At 43.5% G+C, this 17145-nt stretch overlaps 1 protein-coding gene across 4 annotated transcripts; it reads left to right on the top strand.

Annotated features, from left to right (window-relative positions):
• The first annotated feature begins 4273 nt into the window (after positions 1 to 4273).
• On the top strand, positions 4274 to 16073 carry eif4ba (eukaryotic translation initiation factor 4Ba). Of its 4 annotated transcripts, none has more exons than XM_026168434.2 (15): positions 4274 to 4401; positions 7594 to 7734; positions 8903 to 9108; positions 9569 to 9685; positions 9803 to 9857; positions 9980 to 10126; positions 10550 to 10672; positions 10828 to 11088; positions 11201 to 11462; positions 13276 to 13364; positions 13458 to 13719; positions 13868 to 13905; positions 14972 to 15101; positions 15490 to 15562; positions 15651 to 16073. In XM_026168434.2, the coding sequence occupies exons 1-15, from the start codon at positions 4389 to 4391 to the stop codon at positions 15726 to 15728; spliced, it is 1995 nt and encodes a 664-aa protein (XP_026024219.1). In that variant the 5' UTR covers positions 4274 to 4388; the 3' UTR covers positions 15729 to 16073. The 4 variants fall into 4 exon arrangements, with proteins under 4 accessions (XP_026024219.1, XP_080157497.1, XP_026024218.1 ...); XM_026168433.2 differs by having other exon boundaries at positions 4365 to 4416; XM_080301371.1 differs by lacking the exon at positions 14972 to 15101.
• Positions 16074 to 17145: the final 1072 nt, after the last annotated feature.

The raw sequence follows: 17145 nt of genomic DNA, 5'->3' as shown, positions 1-17145 counted from the left end.
TGGACTCTACTAACCTATCAGAAGCTTCTTCAGCTCAGAATGGAATCGTCTGGAGTTTTCTTATTAATTAACAAACTTAGTGTATATGTACTCCTAAATTTGATGAAAGTGATAAAAAAATAGACAGCTCTGTCTCTCTTTATTCTGACATTTAACTAATTCAAAATATATTTCAATATTTATCTAAAACAAAAGTTTACTCTAAATTGATGTTGTACAGTAAAAATGTTTTATGTTTTCTCCCTAAAGTGTAAATATCTGGTTACAAATGTGAATATCCTGCTGTGTACTGAAATCCCTCTTGTTTTGCATAGAAATATACTGAACAACATACAAAGCATAATATATAAAATAACATTTACCTGAGTTTTTTCTTTAAAGAACCCTCTAATGTCCATTCTTATATTTCAGTACATAACTGAAACCGATTTAGTCGGGAGGGTAAGAACTGAAAATATGAAATAAACACACGTAAGCTAAGACTCTCTAAAAAAATAGCATTTGTTCGGCTTTTCATTTCGCCATTTGTTGATTCACTTGAAGAGCAAGTAACGTAATATTGGTCAAGTGATCAGTTTGATATCAATCTTTCGTGATGCACCGTCATATTTACATTATTTGTACGGTACGAATGATTTGTTTTGGTACCTGGTCAAACTTAAGCTCTCCTTAGTATGGCTGGCTCCGTTTCTCCAACAGCGCACTCACAGGCAGCAGCTTCCCCGCCCTCTCGCTCAGTCGCTTAGTACCTGAGCTCGGATCATACCAATATCAGGGGGGATTCACACACAGTCGTAAATTCCCACAGTGTGCACTATGTGCTTCGAATATTGTGTGTACTTTTTGTTTTGTACAGTTGTCAGCCAGGCATCTAACTATGAAAAAATTACACTCCAAAAGACCCCGGACTTCTGACAAAACAACCCGGGCTTAAGCCCAGTAAGCCACCCCCACGCTCCGCCCCTGGTTCACAGCAAAAGATGCAAACTCAGCAGCCTGCAACAAGTGCTTTAAGCTGATACTGTGATACTGTCAAAGGAGGTAACACCTCAAATCCGATGAAACACCTGGCGACGCATAGTGTTTTTTTTAAAAGCCGAGAAATGCGCCGTATTTGATAGCTTGCTGCAAGACCTCACACCGAGCACATCTACTGCCGGTGGGTTGCCTGTTATCGGACCCGGAGTTAGCAACATCTCCCAAAAACCCGAAGAGGAGAGTCCTGGCCCCTAGCCCTGCCAGTGTAGCAGAAATGATGACGGATGATGATGGCAGCAGCAGCCGTTCTTCTCTGCGTGAGTAGCTTAATGTTGTTCGTGTGTAATTTACGTTGAGTAGGCTAACCATGTTATTACATTAATGCAGTGGTTCCCAAACTTTTTTCGCTGGGCTCCCCCTTTGTTTTACAGAAAAATGTTCGTGCCCCCCGCATGCGCACACACGCACGTACTAACACATCCTCCAACTACACACACACATATTTTGCTCAATTGCGGTTTATTTCACACCTCAAACATAAACAATTAAGCAAATACAAGTAATCTGCAGGTAAGAAAATAAACTACTAACTCTTTTACGCTACGTCCGCACCTACACGGATATTTTTGAAAACGCAGCTGTGTCGTCCACACATAAACGGCGTTTCGAATCACCGAAAACTGAGATTTTTCAAAACTCCTTTTTTGCTTTTACGTGTGGACAAGGAATACAGTTTTCGTCACACAACTTCAAAGGTATGTGCCTTTTTTCACGTCAGCTGTGCGCCACGTTATTGTTTACATGAGAGGAATTGAAGAATGGCAGATAAACAGTATTTTGTCTCTATCTTCAGGTTTTACACTCTTACATATAAACACGCAGTTACTGTCCCTCTATTTAGAAAGGCAGAGGCACCATGGTTTACTTCTTTTACATGTAGTTGTTTTTTTCCTGTGTAATAATATTCAACATTGCTATCAATAAATTTTTCAAAAAAATACCTTTCTGTGCAAAATGGGTTTAAAAACATAAACAACAGTGGGATACTGTTTGTCCGTGATTTAGACAGGGGGAACAAATCGTGGCAGGATCAGCCTGATATTATTTGTATCCCACTGTAAGTCAAAGGAGCTTGCAAAGAAAAGCGTCTGGACTTCTTTAAGTTGCTTGAAGACGTTTCACCTCTCATCCGAGAAGCTTCTTCAGTTCTAAGGAAGGAACACACACATGTAAAGGAAGCACTCAAAACATGCGGCTATCCTAAATGGGCGTTCTTAAAGTCAGCAAAGAGGCACAGAAAAGAAGACCAGACACCAGTGAGGGAGGATAAGAAGGACAGACGCAACAACATTGTCATCCCCTATGTAGCCGGTGTATCAGAGAAACTCAGGAGAGTTTTCTCCAAGCATGACATCCCAGTGTATTTCAGACCCAGCAACACGCTCAGACAGAAACTGGTTCACCCGAAAGACAAAACGCCAAAACACAAACTTAACAATGTGGTGTATGCTGTACAGTGCAACGAGGAATGCCCAGACCTCTACATTGGAGAGACCAAACAGCCACTTCACAAGCGCATGGCACAACACAGAAGAGCCACCTCCACAGGACAAGACTCAGCAGTCCATCTGCATCTTAAGGACAAAGGACACTCTTTCGAGGATGCCAATGTTCACATTTTGGACAGAGAGGACAGATGGTTTGAAATAGGAGTGAAAGAAGCCATCTATGTCCACTGTGAGCGACCATCTTTGAACAGAGGCGGGGGTTTACGACACCAACTCTCTGCCATCTATAATCCAGTTTTGAGATCCCTTCCCAGACGCCTTAATGCCCACTCACATCCTGGGCCATCTGACCTCAGGAATTCGCATGAAAAGGTGGGGCCAGGTTTCACAATGAACACACCCGAAACTCTGGCTGATTGGGACCCACACCCAGTTTCACACCTTGGCTCAGGCGATTAGAGGATCATCAGGGGGTCCTTTTGTCCCTCTGTGGGGGGTCACTCCCACTAGGTTTATATCTGGGACTCCCCACCATTTGACCTTAGAACTGAAGAAGCTTCTCGGATGAGAGGTGAAACGTCTTCAAGCAACTTAAAGAAGTCCAGACGCTTTTCTTTGCAAGCTCCTTTGACTACGATGACCTGGATGACTGAGAACCTTCACAGACATATCCCACTGTAACTTTACTGTATAAAGAGCTAACATCTCCAAAATGTCAGGAGTAGTTATTTATTACAACAAGTGTTTGTGAACTAAAAATCAAGAATGTGGGATCCTGTTTGTCTGTGATTTGAACAGCCCAGCGCTGCTCCCGACATAGGAAAGACCAATTCTGCAGGGGAGACCTACCTCGGCACTTGTGCAGGTGAATCCAAAGGGAAGATATGCTTCACCATATTTTCTAGTCTTTGGCTTAGAATGAAGTTGGTTTGGAAACATATTCAACGATGCTTCATCTCCTACTTTGGGAAGGTCTGCATTAATGCATGTAAGGTGAACTAGCAAACACCGTTGTAGTTACATGCGGCTGTCTTCTTGTTTGATGGCAGATACTCCCTTCACCCTGGCCAAAAAGGCTAAAATGACCAAAGAAAAAGTGGAAAACAGTTAAACATGAGAGGTTTTTGGACAAAATTTGTGTTTTTTCCATTGTTTAAGCACTGCTTCCAGCCAAGAGTGATACCATGTATGCCCTATAGCTGCAGAAAAGGCTAACATTGTTATCTTTTTACAAAAAAAAACAGCTGAACATGAGAGGTTTTTGGACCAATTTTGTGTTCTCCATTCTTTAAGGACAGGTTTGAGCACCGTTTAAGCACCAGCACCGTTTCAAAAGTACCGGTTTGGTACTGGTATCGAATAAAATCTAAACGATACCCATCCCTACCAAGGAGTGGCTATAACCTTGGATGATATAATCATAAAACCAGCATAATAAACTGATAGCTGGCAGTTATTCAAACCTGTACATAAGATGCAAGCCATCATGAAGAGCTGATATAAAGTTAACCACTTTAACCAAAAAAATGCTACTTGGACGGTTTTTATTATTATCTTTTAGGGTAAAAAACGAAAACTCAGTAAAGTTCTATAATCTCTGGGACACGGGTCAGTACTTAATGGCTTATTACCACTAATTCATTAGAATTTTAAGCAAAAAAAATCAGAAAAGGTGGATTGAAATTGCTATAAGATTAAAATAAATACACAGCTGGGAAAGCTGCAGCCAGTTCGGTGACAAATACGACAAATATTGAGCAGAGCACGGAGCAGCGGTGCAGCAGATGTGGGTCAGCAAGTAAACAAGGGAGGAGGCAAGGCTCTCGTGGACGACGATGCGCGCTCCCGATAATAAACCTCTGACGCCTTCATCCGGGAACTACTACGAACTCGCTCTCCAACATGGCGGCGTCAGGTGAGGTTTATGTGGGTGAGCGATCCGGGTTGGTTCGGGGGAGAATTTAAGAGGATTTTACTTCAATTCAACTTAACACGTGAAGTTTGATGGTTGTTTTTTCTTCGCTTTATCGCTCCGCGTCGTTGTCTCGTGTGTATAAAAGGGGTTCCCGGTTGTTTTGGGCTCGGTAAAGACGATACTGCCAGACATAGGCGAATGAACGGAGCAACGACTAGCATAAATGTGAACGTTGTAACCTCCCGAGAACTTGTAGCATTTACCTCTGGGCACGGTTACTGCGGCTGCTGAAGTCCGCTTTTGACTTTAAGCGTTGTTGTGCGCAGTGGACGTGGTTGACAGGCTGTGAAATGTTCGGAACTGCGTGCAGAGCTGGCACATTGTATGACCGTAGCGGGTTTCGCCGTGGCGCTCAGAGCAAGATAAGCGCCGGGCGCAAGCGCGATGTGTGGAGGAGGGGTCGGGCCGAGGAGTCCGGGCTGCCCGAGGAGTCTCCCCACGTGTGCAAGCGTGGCTGCCTGGTGTCGGTGTTTGATGAAATGGGGCAGCTGAGCCTGTTTTGGCCGCATTCTAAACACTTCCCTAGCTCCTTCTCAACTTTAAGCTATCTTTTTTTCCCCAGCCGGCCAAGTCCTGCGCGATTGATGGCGCACTTGGATCGTGGCGCTGCGACGCGAGCTAGGCCGTAAAACCTAGCCAGCTAAGCAGGGATACTTCCCCCGTCAGCAGTCCTTTGCTGACTAAGCCCGCATAGCCGCCAAGACAAAAGCGATCAGTGTATACGGCAAGCTAAAGACCCGTATAGTTACCCTAACAGTTTGACCGCGGGGTTGTAGTTTAAGAAGAAGACAGCTCCGCTGAAACTTAATGTTACGCAGCTCTTAGCTCACCAATGTCACATAAGTGAGGATCGCTGAGCAGGCTACCACAGCCAATATTTTTGCTTGCTGGTTTTGCAAAGTACAAGCGGTTATAGCCATTTCGATCAAACCTGACGGCCGTAAACAACAACTTAGTGTAATATTCTGGACCAGAGCTGTAAACAGTCTTTGTTGGTCTCTGCGTTTTTGTGGGTTTTGAAATAATGTGTGCAAAAGAATGTCCTGACAGCTGGGATTTTCACAATAAAGCTCCCAGCCAGCTTTCTCACCCCCTATTTTTTGTTTTTGTTTTTCCAAGTCAAAACCTGCATCATGAACTGTGTGCGAGCCCCCCTCCCCATCTCCCTTGGGGGCTGGTAACTGCTGGCACTGGGACACACTGTCAAGAATATTCTGTGGTCTGTGCATGATTCAGTCAGTCAAACCTCAAAAACGTGTTGCAGTAAGGTTGTTTTGAAATCGTTATGGTTCTCACCTGACTTGGAGCTAAACAGCCTTTTCTGGTCTGTTGCACAGTGACGGTTGGACAGGCTGACCACTCCCCATTCGTGTGTGTGCAGTTTTGGTTTTTTGTAGCAAAAGAAGTATTTGTTATCACACGCACACTGGGGCCTAGAGCAGGGCGATATGGCCAAAAATATTTATCATGATATATATTTGAAAATTTGCGATAACGATATAACCGACGATATAATTGATGCGAGACAAAATACAACTCCACAACATTACTAGCGCAAAAAGACAACCTTCCATTTATTTTCACTTAAACAAGAAGCTGGTTTTTATGTACATTAAAGCTTTATAAAAATGTAACAGTGCAAATGCAAATTCCTTGCTGAAAGTTTAACCAAAAGGCATTTCCAGTAGAAATGGGCTGACATATCCTGAGCATAACCATGTATAATATCCACTGAAGTTAAAAAGAGGTGCTTTGCAACATTAAACTGCAGTGTGCAGTACGCATTTTTCGGACCATAAGGTGCACGGGATTATAAGGCACATTAAGCGAAACAAAGCAGTCAGATAAATCAAACTTTATTAAACTCATTCTTCTTGCTTCCTCCACTTCTGTACCATTGATTCATTAATGTTGAAATCTCTGGCAGCTGCTGTATTCCCATGTTGTTGCAGTATATTAATGACTAACCTCGTATTGTGGATGGATTATCTCAGTTGTTCTCCTGACTGAAGTTTGGTCCGTTTACAGTATCCTGCCATGCGATTGCATTTGTCTCTAACCATGAAGAACCTTCACGTTAACTTTTATAAGTGGAAAAGTGTTAGTGTTCGTCCTCCAGCTTCACTGTTTATGTTATGCTAACATAGCTGTGTCGCTAGCGATCACGTAGCACATCATTATATACCAGCTAGCCCAATTTCAGTAACCCTACAAACGTCACTGCTGTTTAGTTTCCTGTCTTCATTTATGTTGGAAGTGATAGCAGAGCTGTACGTTTGATTTTTTTCAGAAATCTCTCAGTCAGAACATGCTATATCATGCTTAGGTAACTAGCGAAACTAGCGAGCTAACTTCCGCTAGCTTCCTGCTAACTTCTAACTCCGTTAAATGTAATACATTTTGTTTTCATGGATGCCTGGAAGTTAAACTTTATAGTTACACCTGGTTAAGCAGCAATGCTGATCGTTTTATTAAAGATGAAAGAATTTAGACAGTTTTTAACTCTCAGTGATGCTGCAGTGTTGTTTGACCTGAAACATACAGAGTTTAGGACCCAGATTACTCCCAGATTTAAGAGCATCTTAGTCCGACAAATACGACAATAACGACGGCCGCTTGCATGTTCTGCAAAAAAATGTGCTTTGTTGTGTATCTGACGGACAAACACCAAACCAGTTCCACATCACGGAAGTTGCACCATTTTTACAAACCAATTCTGGTTCATCTGTTTCACTCAACAATCGGCCATGTGCGTATGAAAACAAAGGCACTGCGCATGCGCGTTTTACTCATATTCTATCGCGATATTTCATTTTCCTATCGTTGCCTAACATTATACCGGTATTACCGTGAACGGTATAATATGGCCCAGCCCTACTGGGGCCCACTCTTATCTTGCTTGGTTGTACATCATCTCACTACTAAACCTTAAAAATAGTGTCACCATTTAAACAGCAGCTCTCATTTAAGGTAAAAACATTAGGTTTTGTTTTTTTTAAACTGTTGAGATGCTGCAGTTTCTGATAGTTTAGTCTGCAGGTATTCCATATGTTACTTTGTAAGTTACTTCCATAGAGAGACGTCCACAATGGGCAAGGTAACCATGACTTACTCTTGTGTTCTTCCCTACAGCTAAGAAGAAGAATAAGAAGGGGAAGACCCTCACTTTGACTGACTTTCTTGCGGAGGACAGTGGAGGCAGCAGCGTCGCCCCCAGCTATCCGACCAAGTCCACAAGCTGGGCGGATGAGACTGATGACCTGGACGGAGATGGTGAGCACACACTGAAATGCACACAGTGATCGGAATATCTTAGCAGCGTTTCACAACAGTAGGTGAACTAAAAAACGGTCTGCATTATGTTTCTTGGTAACGACTGTTTAGCTCTACCTTTTCCCCTTAACTGCAAATTCAAAACCTCTGAATTGAAGGCTGCAGTGTTTGTCTGAGCTATTTGCATTTGAAGAAGCAACCTGCCGGAGTGATTTGTGGTAACAAAATGGTCAGTGTAAGTCAGGTTAGCTATGCAATCAGTAGGCAGAGATATCCTTTTAATTGCATAGCTGTTGATTCAGTCACATGTTTTAAAGGAGATATTATGTATGACAAGCCAGTCTCAGTGGAAATGCCCTGAAAGCAATTACTGTAGTAAAATCGGTGTGCTCGCTCTCTCTTGTTCAGAAGATCTTTTAGATTCGTTGGGAAAATTGAAGAATGTGGTCAAACTGGCGATTCTAGTAACACATGTAGTCGAACATTTGGCAGGATGTGAAATGTGCTGCAGAGTGTTTAAATGAAAATGAGCTGGGTGAGATATGAATAGATATGATATGCAGATATAAATGTCTTGTAATACGAGGGTGATAACACTAATCCAAGCTGGGGGTAGTTACATGAGGCATGTATTTTATTTATAAGAAAGTATTAATTAACATATTTACCAAGTCAAAGTTTGGTTTTTATGCAGCGTCAGTGGCAATGCCCTGTTTGTTTGTATGTTAATTGTTCCAGCTTCTATGTTGAGACTAGGCTATCTACACCATACCTGAGTGTGTGTGACCCTTAAACTCCAGTTTGTGTGACTAATGTGATTGCTGTACACCATATGAGGGGCGTTTGTTTAGAAAGAGAGGAGCTGAGATGATGAGACAAACTGATGCGTAGTCGAGTCTGGATCATTAAGGGGAATGCAAACGCAGGCCAGTTTGCGCAAGCACTGTAGCAGGCAATGGCACCTAATGTTTGTTTTTTTCTTAAGTGTTTGCATTATGTAAAACGGTGATCTCTATGCAATGAGCTCTCTTGTTTTCTCACAGGTAACCCTAGTATAGGTAGCTTCTTTTTTTTTTTCTTTTTTTTTTTATTTAAGTGAAAGCATTTCATGAATTTAGGAAGCTCAAATATTAGCTTTTATTTGAAGATTCCTCCAATGTCTCTGCAGTCTCGACTTCCTGGCACACGGAGGAGGACACGTACAGGGCACCACCCATCGACCGCTCCATTCTGCCTACAGCGCCTCGCTCAGCTCGCGAGCCCAATATTGACCGGGCCAGGCTCCCCCGCAGCCCGCCATACACCGCCTTCCTGGGAAACCTGCCCTATGATGTCACTGAGGACTCAATCAAAGACTTCTTCCGCGGCTTGGCAGTAGGTTTAGCAAGATATACACACAGCCATCACTCATAATTGTATATAACAGCCAAGGCAAATAACATTTAGGATGCCAGCAGTTCTGTGTGTGTTGGTTTTGCAGTTTCAGTTACATTTCAGGTTCTCAGATCATCACTTTAAAGTTACACGTGTGGCTAATTTCTGAAGTTTCAGTCCACATCTACGTGGGGCTATCCACACAACAGCAAGATTGAATTTGCATTTTAAAAAAGAACAGGATGCAGAGGTCCACTTTGTTATTCTGTTTGTTTTCACACTTGTTCCTCAACGTGTCACATCAACGACACAAAGTTTTTGTTGTTGTTGTTGTTGTTGTTGTTTTCTGTTGTTATTTTGCATTTTGAAAACTTGGGTAGTGTGTTTCTGTTGTCATGAGTGTAATTAGAGCGTTATGTTATTAATCAATGTGTTTCACTTTAACTGTCTCTGTGTCCAGATCAGTGCAGTGCGTCTGCCTCGAGAGCCCAGTAACCCAGAGAGGCTGAAAGGCTTTGGTTATGCTGAATTTGACGACGTAGAATCCCTCCTCAGGGCTCTCAACCTCAGCGAGGAAGTAAGAGAACCTGAAGTTGGAAAAGACACAATTAAACAGTCTGAGACTTTCACCAAAGTGCAGGAAGGATCAGTAAATAATAGTTGTAACAAACTACTTCTTTGCTCATGCCAACAGAACCTGGGCAACCGCCGGATTCGTGTGGATATTGCAGACCAGTCAAATGATAAAGGTACACTTTTATTCCTGGACATTTTGATCATCTCTGCCTCTGCAGTCACGCGCCGCTCCATTGCCCTCGTTGAAGTGTTCGATAATTTAACACAGCGTCTCCTCTCCTTCTTCACATCTCAGAAAGAGACAGCGGACCTATGGGTGGTCGAGACCGAGGTGGGCGAATGGCTGACATGGGTCCTGACAAGACAGACAGTGACTGGAGAGCTCGACCAAGTGCGGATGCTGATGATGGACCTCCCAGGAGAGATGATGCCTTCGGAGACAGTGAGTCTAATATGCTTCTGCTGGAGCTTTATCACGATAGCATAAGATTCCCTCTAAAGACAAAAATATACCTAAATAAACAAACAGAAAAACAGAATGCTTTGAGACTATTTTTTTCCCCATCTCAGTTTCACAAATTGAAGCATGAAAGTTTAATTTGAGTATATTGACTGAACTAATTAATTACAGCAAGTCCATTAAGTGGCTTCTTTTGCACTATTTTGTGAAACCTAGCCTTAGCTTTATGTCACAGCCCTGGTTTTCAGCTTTCAAACTGAGGAGCAGGTGTTTTTTTGTTTTTTTTATTATTATTATTATTTCTTTGTCTTTAATTTTGAATTGTTTATATAAAATACCTGTGTGGTAACACCATCCAATCAGCTGTTCAGTGTGTCACGTCCCATTACTTTCGACCTAATGCAGGATCACGTGACCGTTACGAGTCTGATCGTCACAGAGATGGCCAGCGGTGGGACAGTGATCGTAATGAAGGAGGTCGTTACCGGGATCGCTATGACAACAGGGACCGCAGAAACAATGATGGAGGTTTGTTTGTATAAGTTCTGGAAACTGCTTCTTAGGCACAAGATCCAGATTACTTTAACATTCTGATCCCAAATAAATCTTTATTTTTTGTGGTTGTATTTAGTGTTTACAGCGTTCTGTTTTCACGTTTCTTTTTTGGTCTGCTGTCTGTGTAGGTTTCGACTCTCGTAGTGGTGGAGGAGGTCGTCGTAACTTTGGTAGTGGTTTCCGCCGTGATTATGATGACAGTCAGGGTAGCAATGATCGCTACGGGGACCGGGATCGTTACGGAGATCGAGATCGTTACGGGGACCGGGATCGCTATGGGGACAGGGATCGTTTCGGAGACCGGGATCGTTTCGGAGATCGAGATCGTTACGGAGAACGGGATCGTTACGGGGACCGTGAAGACCGGCACGACAGGCGTGAAGAGAGGGGTGAGATTTCATTGTATAAATCCTATCCTTTGTCAATATTCTTAATTTTCAGGAAAAATCTTGTTAAGTTGTGCATTTGTGACGTATGTACTTTCATCTTTTCCAACCCTAGCTCCTCAGCAAAGACCCAAGTTGAACCTGAAGCCTCGTAGTGTACCTAAAGAGGAGGAAAGCGCCGGCAGTGGTGGCACTTCACCTGCTGCCACTTCAAGCTCAAGCAGCAGGGCCTCGTCCATCTTTGGCGGAGCAAAACCCGTTGACACAGCAGCAAAGGAGAGGGAGGTGGAGGAGAGGCTGAAGAAGGAGGAGGAGAGACTGCAGAGACAGCTGGAGGAGGACAAAGGCAGGGGACCGGACAGAAAGATGAGGGACAGGTGAGCGGGGAGACTGATGAGTAATGTTTGAATGTAGTAGTATTGTACATTTATTACACCATTAAATTTTCTGCCTTTTTTTTTTCTCAAGCACAAGTAAATTAGATCTAATGCAGAAATGGGAGAGCGCCTTTTTTATTTTCAAATGTTAATGATTAAGTGTTTAATGCTGACGCATCCTGTGGAGACTTGTACAGCTTGTACAAGCCCTTTGCAGCCAGAGTCTCTGTTAAATGGACTGATGCTCAAAGTGCTTTTCTGCTGCTTTACCCCAAGCCTCATTCACACACATTCATACAAGTGCTTTCTTTAACTTAACATTCATGCAGATGCACCGGGAGCACTTTGGGGTACAGTACCTTGGAGGAGCCAGGCATAGACCATCGATCCTGGCAATTAGTAGAGCCACAGCCGTTGTCGTTGTTGCATTAGAATCCTTCACTTCTGTTTTTGCAGCCATCCATCCATTTTCCTCCGCTAATCCGGGGCCGGATCGAGAAGCCCAGACCTCCCTTTCCCCAGCAACCTCCTACAGCTTGTCCGGGGGAACACCCAAGCGTTCCCAGGCCAGCTGAGAGTTATAGTCTCTCCAGCGTGTCCTGGGTCTGCCCCGGGGCCCCCTCCCGGTGTGACATGCCCAGAACACCTCGCCCAGGAGGCATCCTTGTCGGATGCCTGAACCGCCTCAACTGGCTCGTTTCGATGTGGAGGAGCAGCAGCTCTACCCTATCTCTAAGGGAGAGGCCAGCCACCCTTCAGAGGAAGCGCGTTTCTTCCGCTTGTGTCTGCGATCTTGTTCTTTCGGTCACTACCCACAGTTCGTGACCATCGGTGAGGGTAGGGACGTAAATTGACCGGTAAATTGAGAGCTTCGCTTTTACACTCAGCTCTCTCTTCACCACAACAGACCGGTACAGCGTCCGCATCACTGCAGCCGCAGCACCAATCCGTCTGTTGATCTCCCGCCCCCTTCTCCGTCACTCGTGAATAAGTTCTTGCAGCTCAGTTTAATTTCTGGGATGTTTATGGTATGTTTATAAGATCTGCCTACAACTTGACGGACACTCAAAGCCTCATCTTGTGATTCTTGAAGAGTTCATGGTAGATTTCTGAGATGTTCTTTGGTTCACTGTTCTGTTATAGCTGCAACTCGCCTTTCACGTTGGTCTTGATTTGACTGCTTGACATTTACATCCAGAATTTTCAGATGTTTGTCTGTGTAATCAGTAAGTTAAGGCCTAACAAGTTGCTCAAGTTTTTACATAGTAGCAGTTCCAAATATTTGCATGTTATACTTTTTAAAATCTCCTCGAAGGTAAAAACAGCAACTGATATTTTTAATATCTGTTTGCAGCAGGGTTTGTGTTCACGATTGTCCACTGCAAAAATCTGCTAATCATGTCATTTGCATAGAGCAGAACTGTGAGGGCTGAACTCTTGCTCTTGCTTTACGATTGGTCGGGTCGTCACATTGCACTCGAAACAGTCCGTCTCAGATGCCCCACAGTCTCTGCAAAAACTCAGAAACTTGTTTGCTTGGCCTTTTCCGTGTTTTACCCTGTTTTGCTTAAACCCTGTTACCCCATTTGCAGTTTACAATCAGCTAAAACATGTCTTAAATTTTGTTTAGTTTTAGTGTTGCAGTGTTTCAACTGTCCTTCCCCTCATGTGGTGTGAGCACTTTGTTTGAGTAGCTACACTGAAACAAAGTGCTTAAAATAGTGGTTTGGGTTTCAGACATCAGTGGTTTGATTTGCATAATGTACCCAAAGGTCTAAAGGAAAGAAAATAAAGATTTTCTTTTTGCTTTTAGGGACCCGAGCTGGCGCAACGAGGAATCTCATACTGAGCGATCCCGCACAGGAAGTGAGTCTTCACAGCAAGGAAGCACTTCTGGAAGAGGTGGGATGTTTCTTCACTCGCTTCCTTTCTTCTTCTCGATCTCTCCTTCGTCTTTGTCCTACTTGGGACTGAAACACTGCCTTCTCCCACTAGGGTCACGGTGTCGAGATAGCGAGCGCTCCGGTGAGAATGAGGTATTCAGCGGGGTAGAAGGTGGCTCCACCTCCCCTGGGTCCTCATCCCGGCCCCCCTCCACCAGCTCTTCTAAAGAGCCATTGAAGGTGATGCCTGCACCTCCTCCCAAGGAGAATGCATGGGCCAAGAGAAGTGCAGTCAGCACAGGCTCTAATGAGGGCGATGGTCGAGCTCCGACCTCCCCGGTCTCCCCAGGCGGTTCAGCTCCTCCCAAGTTCAGGTGAGCACTCACTGAATGAAGCCTGCAATGTTTAAATTCTGCTCTTGAATGAATGAATGAGTAGATTGTAGTAGATTGAGTAATTGATGCTCTGAATTCCCTACAGCCTTAATATACTTTGCCTTGACTGTTCCTCCTTTCCTTTTAGCTCCTCAAGTTCTGCAGATGAAAGAGGATCTGGAAAGGGTAAGTGCTAAACACAGTGGGATTTCCCCCACTCCGAAAACAAGTTACCAGGGTGTCTCCATCGATTACCTAATGAAGAAATCTTAGAAAAGCACAATCTGACTGAAGAAGTGAAGCAGAAACAGTATATTGCATGTCTTAATTGAATACAGTGAGTAATCCATCTCATTCCATGCTGGAAAAGTAAACTTTGTCACACACTTGCGTTTGGTTAGGTCTTCCAGTCAACGAGGTGATATTAGGAGTTGTGTTTTGAGTTTCCTGTCCCCTTTGACTTGTCTGGCTCTTCTCGACATCATCAGTGTATGGTGCACTTAATCAGCTTCAGCTGTATTTGCCCATCTGTGCTCTGAGAAACAAAAAAAGCACAAAAAAACAGCTGAAGCATTTGCACGTGCTTATAGAGTACATCTTGTAAGTATTGGCGCCTGAAAGGTGATGACAGAGTGATTTTTCAAATTCTTGAGTGGTCCAGGAAAAAGAGCTGGGAACTTCTTTTTGTTTTGTTTGTTTGTTTCTGTAGACTGTGAAAAGCACAAGATTCTCAGAAAAAGGAAGTGGAATAGTTCAGGACTTCATTTGTTGTCGTGCAAATGCTTTGTTCATGCATTTAGCAGATTTCCTTAGAAAGTGTTTCATCGATTCACTTGCTCACTTACCATATGTGGTGTGCAGCTTTTATCTGTGCTTTCCACACTTACTAGAAATTGTGCTGAACGCATTTGTCAAAGAGTCTTGCTAGGAGCGGGTCCTGCTCAGAACGTGCATGCCGAAACACTACAAGAACAATAATATCTTCATGGCTGTGGTGCCACAAGGTGGCTCTCACTATTTTCTACAGTTTTGGAACCTTTTGGCACATTTTGCAAGCTGGCATCAGATTTCTCAGAGGCCCGTTCTTGTAGTGGGGGCAGTTGTGCACCTCTCATTTGGCCCTATATCAGTGACTAACACATTTTGAATCCAACCAAAGTAGCTGTTTATGCTGCAGTGCGTTGAGAGTGTAGTCTACTGTACACCGTCCACCAAGCCCCCCTTGACTCAACTGTCTGGCTTCTTCTTTAAGATGAGAACAAGGCTGATGGTGTGCGTCGGGACCGGGGGCCCCCACGAGCACGAGGGGGGCCTGCAGGGCCTGGAGCTGGGCGGGGGCGAGGAGAGGGGCCCAACAGAGACCGAAGGAAGGAGGCAGACAGGTTAGCAACTGCAAAGTTCTTAATGAGACAGGGAGGATATTTTTCAGGCATCTGTGCTCGGGTTACACAACTGATGGTGCTTTGTGGTTTGTTTTTTCATTTTTATTTTTTTTGTGGGTCACTGGGAAGACAGGGTTTCCTGGTGTGCACATGAATGCTTTATCTGTGCTACACCAAATCATCATGATCCCCATATTGTAGCACAAGAAATAATTCATGTCAGAACTACATGAATCAGAACTGAAATTTCTGAAATGGCTGTTAATCTTCAGAAGACGAAAACGAGCAGATTCCTCTTTATTTATTTTCACCTGTGGCCATTAAAGGTTTCGCAACTAGCTTTTTAGTACAGATACTTCCTAACGTCAGCATTCACTCTGACCTTTAGAAAGGACAACAGAAGAGACCGAGACTCCAGACCACCCCCAGAGCCAAAGAAATACGAAGAGACCCCAACCCCCGTAAGTCCTGTAGCTCAGCCACATCAAAATTTGTGCAAAGTTGCACTGTGCTGTCAAAGTACTGATTATTTTTCTTATTTTGTTGCAGAAGTTCAGCTCAGCCAGTAAGTACGCCGCTTTGCTAATGGATGGTGACCAAGGAGAAGACGCAGATGACGCCGATTAGAGGGAAAACAACGAGATGCAGAGAAAGCGATGAATGCAAGAAGAAAAAAATAATAATCTCACATAGCGTATGGGAAAAAAAAAATCTCCTCACATGGATGTGGCTCCTGGGAAGGGAGGGGGAATCATCACCCCTCTCTGTTTTCCTCCTACAAACCTGTCCTTTAATTTCAAACCATTCACCCATCCCTCCTCCCCCTGCTCCACCTTCAGGACTCTTCAGGTTCTAAAGAATAGTCACATACTGGACTTGTTTTAAATGGAACAGAGGAATACATGACACATGAAAACGTGATGGAAAAGATTGAATTAATTGTAATAAATAAATGGAAAAAGTGGGGAAAAATGATTTTTGTATATTTGTGGATCACAGGCGCATCTAATGACTGAAGATGGAGCTTATAAACGTGTTTTGGTTTTTTTTTTCTCTCTCTCCTTTATTGACTTTTTAGAAATGCAAAACATCATTGCAAGCCCTTCTGTATACGTTATTAAATAATTTGATGTTATAGAGTATTTAAAAAAAAATATACAAGTGTACTGCTGAAATTTGAAAATCCTGTTTTCCAGTACTCATTATCAAGAGCATTGAGACAAAACCTGCTAATTTAAAAATTTTCCAATCATGTGATTCACCATTCAACAAATAAGCTGGTCGATGGTGTTAACAAAAGGATTCCCAAACATATTTTTGCAGGATTTATATTTTCACAGTTGCAGGGAAGGAAGGAAGAAAGAAAAAAGCCACCACACAATTTTACCGTGAGAATCAATTAAGTGCCATTATTACAATCCCCATCATTGTACAGATGTCCCTCTGTTTCTATACCTTAGAATTAGACCAGTTAAATGCTCATGGTACTCCAGTATCCAGTCACGTTAACAGATCTGTGTAAATCATTCATTGCCCCTGAAGGAGTACAAATCTATGGAGAAAGGGTGGATTTGCTTGGGGGGGGTTGTTCATGAGGTTATATGAACCTGTCTTCCAATTTGTAATAAATTGGGGTCATCATGTGAAATCAAATAGTATGATTATTAAAGTTCTAATGTGGGAAAATGCAACTCCTCCCTGCTGCCTTTTGTTATGCTGAATGGGCAGCACATACTCTCGTAACACCTGCGGGATTTACCATCACCCGTGAAAACACGGTCGTCTATATGCTGAGTTGCTTCAACCAACTTTCTGCTCTCCCAGTGTGGTCTGTGAGGCATAAGATTTCCTCAGTTTTTCTTCAGACTCGGGGCCCCCTGCTGAGGCCCCGGCTCCTGGTGGCAGCTGGTTAGGATCCTGCTGAGCTTTACACCCACCCACCCTCCTCCACACACAGGAGGTACGCACTTTAATGCAAGAAGGCATTTCTCAGACTCTTCAAAGCAAACCATTCTTTGCAGCGGATATCGGAAAGAATACTGAT

The sequence above is a fragment of the Astatotilapia calliptera genome, chromosome 5 (genome assembly GCF_964374335.1).
Source record: "Astatotilapia calliptera chromosome 5, fAstCal68.1, whole genome shotgun sequence".
Lineage (NCBI taxonomy): Eukaryota > Metazoa > Chordata > Actinopteri > Cichliformes > Cichlidae > Astatotilapia > Astatotilapia calliptera.
This window is presented reverse-complemented; position numbering and strand designations above follow the sequence as displayed.